This window comes from Haliaeetus leucocephalus, unplaced genomic scaffold (genome assembly GCF_000737465.1).
Source record: "Haliaeetus leucocephalus isolate CR32 unplaced genomic scaffold, Haliaeetus_leucocephalus-4.0 Scaffold866, whole genome shotgun sequence".
Classification (NCBI taxonomy): domain Eukaryota; kingdom Metazoa; phylum Chordata; class Aves; order Accipitriformes; family Accipitridae; genus Haliaeetus; species Haliaeetus leucocephalus.
Window position 1 is genome coordinate 5,052,630 of NW_010973302.1, and position 11,433 is coordinate 5,064,062.

The 11,433-nt window shown below is 47.1% G+C and overlaps 1 protein-coding gene across 1 annotated transcript in view; it reads left to right on the forward strand.

Annotated features, from left to right (window-relative positions):
- The first annotated feature begins 8,421 nt into the window (after positions 1 to 8,421).
- The window catches only part of GRP (gastrin-releasing peptide), an 8,766-nt gene continuing 5,754 nt past the window's right edge, over positions 8,422 to 11,433 (forward strand). Inside the window, exon 1 of the mRNA XM_010583091.1 lies at positions 8,422 to 8,440. Within this exon, the coding sequence (XP_010581393.1) occupies positions 8,422 to 8,440 (19 nt within the window). The remainder of the gene's footprint in view (positions 8,441 to 11,433) is intronic.

Here is an 11,433-nt window from a genome sequence, read left to right on the forward strand (position 1 = left end):
AAAAAACCCCCCCCCCCCCCCCCCCCCCGATTTAGGGATCTCACAATTTTTTCTAAAAAATTTTCATAGTATTTCTGTTGATCACTAGTAAGCTTACCTTTTCTATGAAGAAATACATTAGTTTGCTAACTGGTGGCTACTTTGTTGAGGCCTGTTTGGTTGGCTGCCTATGAATGCTTAGAGATTACTCACGAGCAGCTGGATTGGGTTGCTCTTTGTTCCGTTCTTGACTTTCGTTCCCATAATTGTGTGAGCTACTATAAGCCAACCATTTCCATTTCTGATGATCTAGTTAGATAGTGCTGCTTGTTAATTTCCATAGAGTGGAAGTCAGGGAGGGAAGGAGTGCCAAAAGATCTGCCCAGAATCTAAATTTCTGGTATAAACCCTTTCCCTCTGCTAGATAACAGTACAGAAGCTTTTAGTTCTTAGGCTGATAAGCAGTGATAAATGAGCTTCGATGGTGAAATGCATATCAGGAGAATGTTTTCTTTCTGATGTGAGTAAATTGCAGTGTACCATGCTTGAATGATTTTAATATCTGCTAAATATTATTAGTGTTGCAGCAGAGAGAATGCAGTTTGCTGTTTGATATATTTTGTAACTACATGTTACCAGCTTTTCCTGCTAGTCTTGCTGAGAAGGAGTTTGAAGGTGACTTTACATGTTGCAGCTGAACTCACCTAGCAGCTCTGGTTGCTGAGATCAGATGATCCTCCTCCTGCTGCAGACAACGTGGTCATATATCCCTTTGTGGAAGCTCTCATTTTCAGTGAAGCCAAAGCCGCTTGTGAACCCAGGAAGAAGTTAGTAGTTCTCTGCTGGGTTTGCAAGTTGAGCAGGCTCAGCAAAGCACATGGCGGGGGGGGGGGAAATAGGAGCATGATAGAGGCAAAGGAGGAATGGGTTTAGCCTTTGGGAGCAGCAAGCTGTTGTGTTTAAAATTTAAGAAGGATGCTAAGGTACTCACGTGTTCAGAGAAGGGCAACAAAGCTGGTGACAAGACTGGAAGGCATGTCCTGTGAGGAGGGGCTGAGCACTCTGGGTTTGTCTAGTTTGGAGAGAAGGGAGGCTGAGGAGCAACCTCATTGCTCTCTGCAGCTTCCCGAGGAGGGGACGTGGAGACGGAGGTGCTGAGCTCTTCTCCCTGGGATCCAGGGACAGGACACCTGGGAATGGCTCGAAGCTGCATCAGGGGAGGTTCAGACTGGACATTAGGAAGCGTTTCTTTACTGAGAGAGTGGTCAAACCCTGGAACAGGCTTCCTAGAGAGGTGGTTGATGCCCCAAGCCTGTCAGTGTATACAAGGCATTTGGACAATGCCCTTAGCAACATGTTTTAACTTTTGGTCAGCCCTGAAGGAGTCAGGCAGTTGGACTAGGTGATCATTGTAGGTCCCTTCTAGCTGAACCATCTTATTCTATTCTATCCCATTCATCTGTTTATCACTTCTAAAATAATTCAGCAAGGGCACAAGCCAGCCCCAAATGAAATTTATGTATATTGCTGCTCCTTGTGCTTCAAGCAGAATTCTACTTATACCCTTCAGAGGTAAGGGACAAACTGTGCTTGTGCATGTTTCAGCAGGTTATAGATGGGGCTAACTAATAAAAAGAAGTGGGTTAAGATCCCACATATTCGATGCATCAAGGTGCTTTCCCCTTTCTACACCTATAACTTCCTTGTTCAGTTGCCTGCTCTGCTTCTAGGCTGCAGCTTCTCTTTGAAGTCAGGACAGATCAAGGGTATAACCAGCAGATCTATTAACTTACTAACTGGAGGCAGAGTACTCCATTGATCCTTGAAGCTGTAGTAACTGGTTCACCTCAGCTCACATGGTGTTTAGACATCAGTACCCCCCAGGAAGGATGGCTAGCTTGGCTATTGGTGTGAAATATTGTGCATTGTGTCACTGGAGAAAAGAGCATTTCAAAGCAAATGCCTCCATCCTAGCAAGGCCTGTGGATGTTTTTTCTTTATTGAGGAAGATACAAGCAGTATGTTTTTAACAGAGCAGTTGGGAGTAGGAGAAGCTCAGACTTGACTGAAGCTGTTTGTTTTTTCTTTCTGGTCAGCTGCTGTTTCACAGCTTGGCTAAAAACGGCCCCTGTGCACTCAGAGCTGTGTAGGCTGCAGCGTGTGCAGAAGCGGGCTGCGGGCAGCGTGGGGTCCCCCAGGCTGGACACCAGCACAGACCCTCAGGGTGAGGGCAAGGGCTGGTCCCCAGGGCCATGAACACTTGTGCTCGCAGGAAAGGTCTGAGCGGGAGATTGGCTTTGTTTGGTCTCGTCCGCTTCTCTCTTCTCAGCACTTTGGTGTTTGACGTTGGGGTCACAAAGGCTGGAGGTGTGCAGGGCAGCCCCAGCACTGCTTGCTGGGTGCCCATCTGCTCTTCACAGCCCTTCTGGCAGGGCAGCGCTGGAGGTATCCAAGTCCTGGCTGCCAGACATTCAGGCTGAACTGCTGCCTGCATTGGTAGAGATAAAAATGAGTAGATGGAGTAACTGGAGAGGTAACTCGAGTTTAAGCCTTGTTTAACAAGTAATTTCTCTCTATGTTTAGTCAAGATAGTGAGCAACAGGGATGAAAAGGATATTTTCCTCTGCGTGCGTGGATTTTATCAGTGTTTCTTTGAACATCTTAGGGGCCAAAAGCAAACAAAACATAAGCCACCCACATGGCAAAAATTCAATATGTTTCCCTGCTACACAGCTTGGCTTAAATAAATATATTCCATCTCTTCTGTCATCATTTATGCTCCAGTACACTGCTTTTGTATATAGAACCAACTCTGCCTCTGTCATTTGTGTGTGAATATGCTATCAGCAGAAACTATATATACATATGCTATATATAGTCTGTATCTATATGTAGGTATATGGAAATCTGACATGGACATGACCATCACCTGAATATTGAAGCTGTTTGAAATACAAACCTCTGTCTGGATTTGAGTTTTACAAATAAAGCATCTGTGGACAAAGCTTTGTTTCTTTTGCAGTCACATTAGGACATCAGTGTCTAGTGCTGATGACCACGTTTGCTAGAACTAAAATGAAAGGTATTTGTGAAAAATCTGACTGCAAGGTGGCCTGGACATCGGGGAGCGGGGTGCTGGTGCACCAGGGGCTGCGTTTCCACTGTGTGATGGGGTGCAAGCGAAGAGGAGGGGGAGAAGAGGCCATCTGGGGTTTTTGTTCTCTGGGAAGGACACGCAGTGTGTCTCTGCCCCAGGGATGCCTGAAGCCTTGCCTTGCCTTTCTGGCCAGCTCATGCCCCAGCAGTCGCAGCGCAGCCGGGGCTGTGTTGGGCACCTGACCGTGGCCCAGGGGCTGCAGGCTGGCTGTGGCAGCTCCCTGCTCCCAAGGGACAGGAACCTCTCTGCCAGCTGCTGGATGTGGTGCTGTTTTCCTGCTTTGCTTCTTGTTATGGGAGTCTGAGGCCACCTGGTAGCCTTATGGTTTGCTAATGCCTGTCCTTTCTGTCACCTGCACTTGTCCTGCTGTTTGTTCACTCTCTGGACTTTTGTCATGCAGGTTCCTCAGCTCTATTTTCTCCAACACATATGGTGTTTATTAATCTAGCATCAGCAGCTATATGTGGAAGAAAGTTGACATTTGGGAAATAAAACTTGCAGTTTCAAATATCCTTGGTGCTTATTTTCCATAGATTTAGTTGCAAACTAACAAATTGGCAGATGAGTAACCTGCTTGTTGCTGCGCTATCCCAGCCCCAGCTCATGTGGAAATCCTGCTGAAATGACTCAGGCTGTCAAGGGAAAATGAGCCCTGCCCCCTTACCATGAACTCCATGCTTAACCTATTCTCTGACCCCCTCTCTAGAGGGAGGGCTTTTGGCAGAAACTGTGGCTTACCAGAGCTCTTCACACCACTGTCTTGTGTTTCTAGATAAGCGCAGGGCGTGTTTTGAAGGCAATGCAGAGTTTGGAATTGCCCTCTCAGGTGAAGGGAGGCACGGTGCAGGGCACTGGTCTGACCACTGCAAAATAAACCTCTTTTCATGACGACTGTTCTAATCCATGTGCACATCCAGGCCTGAGTATCCTAACCCTGAGCATGGCCCAGAGGTCCATATTTCATAGCAGGGATGTAAGTGTGAAAGAATAATCACAAAATGCAACTAGAATACCTGCATCAGATTGGGCCACTTGGGATGAGTCTGTTTTACCTTATTTCTCCAAATGCTGAAATATAAAAGATACAGATACCACTCTCCACAATGGTGATTTGCCAAATTCATTCCGATTGCCTCTGAATGAGGGATCAATGCAAGCAAATAGTTCTCAATTCCTCTTGCCTTGCAAGTGACCAGCAGCAGAGTCAAGGCCACCCTTTGGGGCACACACGGCCGAAGGGGTGCCCAGCAGAGGGGCTGCTCCAGCCACCTGCCCCAGTCAGCACTGCGGTTCTACCATTCTCCATTCTGGAGCCACAGAATGGTGCTGGGTGCGGGCCAAGACCCAGACACGCAGCCCTGCCTGCGTCTCTGAGGACAGGCAGCCCCAGCCGTCATTCACAGAGGCTCCCAGGAGTACGGCAGCAGGAGCGGTCCCTGCAGTAGGAGCTGCGGCTGCCAGACCTGGAGGGGCTGCGGACCATCCTCTCACCCCAGGTGAGGAGCAGCCCCTGCCACGCTGCACTCCCACAAAAGCCTGACGCAGCTCGCTTCCAATGACTGCTCAGAATTGGAGGAAAAGAAAGGGAGCGAGTGTAAGTATTGCACATAGCTGTGTCAACCCTCCTCCAACCGTCCTGGCAGCCCGCAAGAGTTCACACCCCTGGCCCAAGCCTGGGGCGTGCTGTCTGATGGGCTGAGTGAGCCCAAGGCGTGCTCTGTGCACCAGGGTGCTGAAGATTCAGACACAAGCCAGCACTGTGCGCTCACAGCCCAGAAAGCCAACCATGTCCTGGGCTGCATCACCAGCAGCGTGACCAGCAGGTCCAGGGAGGTGATTCACCCCTCTGGTGAGACCCCCCCCTCCCGGAGAACTGCGTCCAGCTCTGGGGTCCCCAGCCCAAGAAAGATGTGGACCTGTTGGAGCGGGTCCAGAGGATAATCACAAAAATGATCTGAGAGCTGGAACACCTCTGCTATGGAGAAAGGCTGAGGGAGTTGGGTTTGTTCAGTCTGGAGAAGAGAAGGCTCCAGGGAGACCTTCTTTCAGCCTTTCAATATATAAAGGGGGCTTACAGGAAAGATGGAGAGACACTTTTTTTACCAGGGCTTACAGTGACAGGGACAAGGGGCAACAAGGTTTTAAACTGAAGGAGGGCCAGTCTGGACTGGACATAGGGAAGAAATGTTTTACAGTCAGGGTGGCAAGACACTGGAAGAGGTTGCCCAGAGAAGACGTGGATGCTCCATCCCTGGAAACATTCAAGGTCAGGTTGGACAGGGCTCTGAGCAACCAGATCTAGTTGAAGATGTCCCTGCTCATTGCAGGGGAGCTGGACCAGGTGACCTTTGAAGGTCCCTTCCGACCCAAACCATTCTGTGAGTTGGTGGCTCTATGAAGACAACCTCTCTCTGCCCTGCGGTGCCTGCAGCAGGGCACAAGCTCTGTACCTGCAGTTTGCATCCCCATCACCCTGTGTTTCCCAGGACCACGAGCATGGTGGTGTCACTTGAAGCGTTTTGTCTTCCTCAGAAGGCTCAGCTGGGACTGCCTCTGTCCGGCCAGCAACAGTTCCTGAGAATTCAGGAACATAAATGCTTCCCATCTGAATTTGCAAACTATTGAACCCCCCCACCACAAAATTCACAAAACAAAAAAATGTGATGGCTAATGCAGCACACTGACATACATAAATGTGCGATAAGCAATCGCTTTAGTTAAGCTTCAGCTGTCTAGTTCTAGGACTTCCTAAAATGCAGCACGAACAGTATCAAATACCTTAAACTGTGCCTTATTAAATAAATGTTTATTATTTCATATTGTTCAGCCTCTGTAAAGTTGTGGGGGTCTTTTCTGAAAAATGTCTTCAGTTCTTCAGGGAACTGTTACTGCAGAGAGTCAATTTTCAGGTTATTTGCAGAATGCCTGCCCTGACTACAGGTTTGAAGTGCTGGAGATTAGTCTATTCAGCATGTTCAACATTTACAAAGTATTCCTTAGTGATTGTGCCCTGTTATTACATTGGTGATATGCTTAAACCATTGTTTGTTCTGTACATATATTATAGCTGTCTCTAACGTCAGGATCACTACAACAAAAATGATGAAAGGCACACCATTTTTCTTTTATCCCTTTTTATTTCCATAAAATCTGCCTTGCTGATAGAACAATCATAGTTGTATAAAATGTAAAGGAAGCAAATTAAAGAGTGTTACTGTGGTAATAGCATTTAAAACCCATTAATGTTTTCCTGCCATGGAGCGCAACAATAGTTCAGTTTGCCATAGTGAAAAGTAGAACGGTATTTTAAAATGGAGAGAGCTGTTTCTTGATGTTCAAACACAAATTTATGTTACCAGATTTCTCCTTTAAGAAAGAAAGGTTGTCTCAAATGAGAGAGTCACTCACAGTTGATAACATGCATTTACTGTACTTGGATCCTTTTCTGTTGTGGGGGCTCCAGTATATTATTTCCCTATATTATGAAATTATTATTTTTCTGAAAAGGTTAATAAAAATAAGAATTAGAATAAATCTATATTACCTTTTTTATCCTTGTGAACAAGTAAATAAATAAATGCTAATAATGCAGAAATGTCTTCAAAGAATGGGCTGGGTCCTCAGCTGGGCTGAGGAAGAGGTGACGAGGCCAAGGAGAAAGGATGGGTCTTTGGGCCCATCCCTGCCTGTTCATACCTGGCTGCCCAGCATCCACATAACCTGGTGAGCACAGACCCAGGCATTCATCAGCCTACCTGTGGTCCAAACCACAAGACCCTTGACAGCCTCTTCTGTGCCCGTGCCCACCTTCATACCCCCAGCTCCCTGGCTGCAGGGTGGGACCCCTCCCACGCAGCACAGCCCAGCCACGTCCCTAGCAGAGCTTTTGCTATGTGAGTCTCTTCACCCAAGAGAGCACTGCTGATGGAGGTGCATGAGACCTCACGTCCATCTGCTTTATTTGCTCTGTTCCCAGGGAAGGGACAGAGTATGTGACAATGCCTCTCGTGCCTTCTCCCCTGCCTGGTGCGTGCCACACTCACAGCTGTATTGTGAGTGAGGCTGGGTTGGGGGTCCCGTGCACGGAGGGTTGCAGGTGGCATGTCTCTCTGCTCTATTCTGCCTGGAGGTTTGCTGCAGTTGCTGTTTTACCTGGTTTCTCACCACTGTGTTGGTGGGGCTTTCAGCCACCACTGTGTCAAACTTGCTGCTCTTGACATTTTCTACATTTACATAGTGGTTTGGCTTCGTTTTAAATAGATGTTTTGGTTTTACTTATTAGTAACTTATTAGGGTTATTCTGCTTCAGTGCTGAGTTCCTTTTCCAATCAGGTTTCCCTTCATTGAACTGTCTGCAACCCAATTCTAGCTGTGACCCCGCGAAAGACATGCCAGGGTACATAATGCATTAATTCATGCCCCATTAGTCCAGAGGTGCTAGCAGGGAAAGGCACGTGATAAAAAGAGCAACTGCCAGCCCAGGACAAGTAAATCCCTGGAGCTGGAGGGGACATGAGCCATGGCGTGCAGACGACAATCCTGCATACGAGAATTCATCAAGGCTTACAGTTCCCAGTGATCATGGCATAATAAATATGTCAAGGAGCAGCTTCTTTCTTCACAGCTCAACCTGCTCCCAAGAGCCATCAGCTGCAGCAAGCAGAGGACCCCCATGGGCAAGTAGCGGGGTCTGGGATGATGCCAGATGGCCCCAGAGGTCTCACCGGGGAAGCTGTGGGCAGAGACCTGGTCTGCTCACACTCGCCACAGGCCAAGGAGCGCAGATGTACTGCCCATTAAAAAAAGCAAATTATACATTTTCTCCTGCTCAACAAAAGCCACTAAGGGCCTGAAGGGGCGTGGGGGTGGTGTCAAGCCACAAGAGTGTTTATTGAAAAGATTCAGTTAGTTCATACAATTAACATACCTGCCTAATTCCCGTAAGGCCATGAGCAAGAAGCATTGCTCAAGCATGTACTCCGCTGCAATTAAGGCATCCTCATCTCAGCAATGCAGCTGACGGTGCTCAGCACTGCGCACAGGACTGACTGCATACATATTGCAGCTACAGGTGCCCTCCCTTGGGCGAGCAGCGGCTGGCAGAGTCTGTGATAACTAATGTCAACTGTAGCAGCATCCTGGTCGCAGTCCAGGCCAATGCCCCTGCCTCTCCCTGCCATCGGCACACTCCGCGCCCGCCACCCCCAAGGCTCTCCATCGTAGTTCGGGTACAACGCTTCCAGCATCACCTTTTCTTCAGCCCACAGCATACGTTCTCTGCCACTATGGCATGTGGAAAAGTAGGTCAGTTTACCCCAACCCCTGGAGCTCTGATGAATTTTGGTTGCAAAACTGATTGCCAGTCATTCTGACAGAGGATGAGGAAGGTCCTAAGAATGTCCTGAGGGACATTTTGATCCCAAAAGCCATGCAAGCATTTCACCAGGCAGAACAAAGCCCCAGCTATATCTTGCAGATAAGTGAAGCAGAGTTTGCGACGTGTCCAGCACACATTACAAATAATGCAATATATTTTGGGGAAAGGGTAAGTCGTGCAGCCTAGGCTGCTTTGGAAAAACACAATTGCCTGCCTCTAACACTCCCTATAGACACGTTTGGGAGCCTGCTGAGGGCTCAGTATTTCAGGTCCATTATTGTGGGTGTCTGTTCTGTATATGCATGAATTAAGACACACGTGCAAATTATGGGATTAAAGATCTTCCTAGGGTCTGTTTCTTTTGAAAACAGTAAGAATAAACTTCCATTGAACATACTCAATGAAGAGAGAAGGCTCTCATGATGGCTGTCAATATAAAAGCAAAGGTAAAACTCAAAGAGAAAAATAGGCCTGTAGAGTTGCTTTAGTTTGGGAAAATTGTTATTTTTCTTTTCCAGAAAAACAGAAAATCCTCAAACTGAGTTTTTGTTGGTGGTTTGCTTCAAACAACCCAGTTTGATTGTTTGGAGGAGTTAAACAGATTTTTGTATTTGTTTTATGACAAAACTCTGAAAACGTGTTTTTCTTGGCAAAAATATCCCTCCACTCTCTAAATCAGTATTTTTCACTGTAACTTTAATCACCTGAAGGGCAAACTAATTTAAAGTTTCATTAAGTCCATAATACAAGGTATAAAAATGAGAGTGTATAAGGAACAATCTCAAATTGAAGTAGCTCAAGGTGGTGCAAAATGAGATTTAATGTGAAGGCACAGCCTTTAACACATGAAGATGTAGTATGTATACAAAATATGAGAAAGGTTTATTTGTTTGCATAGTGTTTGTGGTAGAAGAGACTTAGGACTACTGGGCAGCAAGGAACTGAGTAAGAATTAATGGTTTGGCATTACTAGTCAAAGCTTACTAACAGCATAGGTGTTACATGCAGCTCTATATGACTTATTGACCAGAAGGTTTCAATATTCTTTATGTCGTTAAGCCTCAATAAGCCCTACATAAAGCAACGGAAGCAAAACCACTGGAAACAGTTGAAAGTAACGAGAGTCCTGTGCCAAACGTAGTACTAGGAAACAGCTGACTTCCTAAATTAATTGGTGCAAATGCAGTAGTTTCAGGGAGGTGACCTGCTGCTGGCTTCTCCTCAGCTCAGCTGTCTGGTGGAGCAGGGTCTGAGGGAACCCATGTTGGTGGCTTCTGGAGCGACCAGGGCTGAAACAAGGGGCAACAGGAGCCGCGCTGTGTGGAGGGTGTGCTGTGCTGCGCTGCGCTGTGCTGCGCTGTGCTCTCCACCCCGGTCCCAGAGGCCATGGGGAGGGCTGAGGCCCCAGCACAAAAGAAGGTCCAGCACAACAGCCTGGGGAGGCAAGACAGTCAGAGGGCATCCAGTACAGCCACTGTAGCTTAGGAAAGCCAAATGTTTTGCTTTTTTTTTTTTTCCTGAAAATGGACAGTTTCCTGAATTTTCAATTTCCTGCCTTGAATTGCAGTGAACAATTAGAATTTCCCACAGATGGCAATACTGTATTTGATCAGCTGTCACTCAGCACAGAGCACATCTTTTCTGTAGCTGTACTGTGCAGGCTGCACAGTGAAACTCATGACTGAGGCTTAAGAATACTACTGTAAATTAAACAAGAATGCATAATGAATAATAGAAATAAAAGAATTAATCATGTTAATCAGTAAAAGAGGATGCAATAAACAGACTAAACAAGGGAACAATTTAGCTCATGCAGTAGGATACACAATTTCCTTCAAAAGTGATTGTACTAGACAGTTTGCCCAGTAATTATGTTAATTCACATCCATGGTAGTTTCCATAGATTTCATCGGGTATAGTTCAGTTCCAGTCGTGCAGGGTTAGCTGAAGGAGCTGGCAAGCTCCTTAGAGTCGGCTCTGTTAACTATGTATACTATTTCCTGACATAGTTCTCTAGACAGCAAAATCACATCATAAACGGTACCAATTCCACATGACTTCAGCCCTGTCTCTGTTGTTCTCTGGGATAAACAGCACATCAGGACTCGATATCCCACTACTACTCATCCACCTTCACTTTGGTGAAACTACTTACATGCCTGAAGTTGAGTATGCATTTAAGCGCTCCACTTCTTCATGGCCTTTACAGTCATATATTGTCTCCCTCAGTAATTCATCCATCCTTTCCTCTGCACTGCCTCTTCAGGATGGAATCTTTTCATCCATTGACTGTTACAAAGTTGGCCAGTTCCAGGTGCCTTAAAGTGCTGGAAAGTTTACAGGGTCTCTGTGCAAGGAAAGAAGAAAGTCCTCTAAATCTGAGAGTTGCATTACTGTCACCTGGGACAGCAAATTTATTGACGTTGGAAATTAAAAGAAACTCCTTGCACAAGATCTTCTATTTCAATGAGCTTCAAGTGATGTCCTTTGAGTATGGCCGTTTCACAGCCATTCCTCCTGCTTGAAACATGCTGGGGCTTCCCCCCCCCCCCAAGCCCTTATAAAAACTTTTCAACCTGTTTGGTCATTTTAGTCTAGAGCAGCAAACCACTTCTGTGAACACGTTCATGCTTTCTGTAAAGAAAATAGATTCATTTTAAGAGAAACTTCTTCAGAAGAATACTGCCTGTAACAGAAAGGCACCCGAGTCACCCCGGCCCGCTGGCCCAGCAGCCTGTGCCAAGAGCGTGAAGCCCCTTCGGCCAGGTCCAGCCCCGAACGGGTGCACGCAGCCCCGCGGCAGAGGGCAAGCCCGCCCAGCGGGTCCCTCGCCCATCTCCTCGGCGTTTGCCGAAGCCCCTTCTGCCTCCCCGCAAAGGGCGGGCGCCCGCAGCAGCCCCCCCCCCCCCCCCCGGGGGGG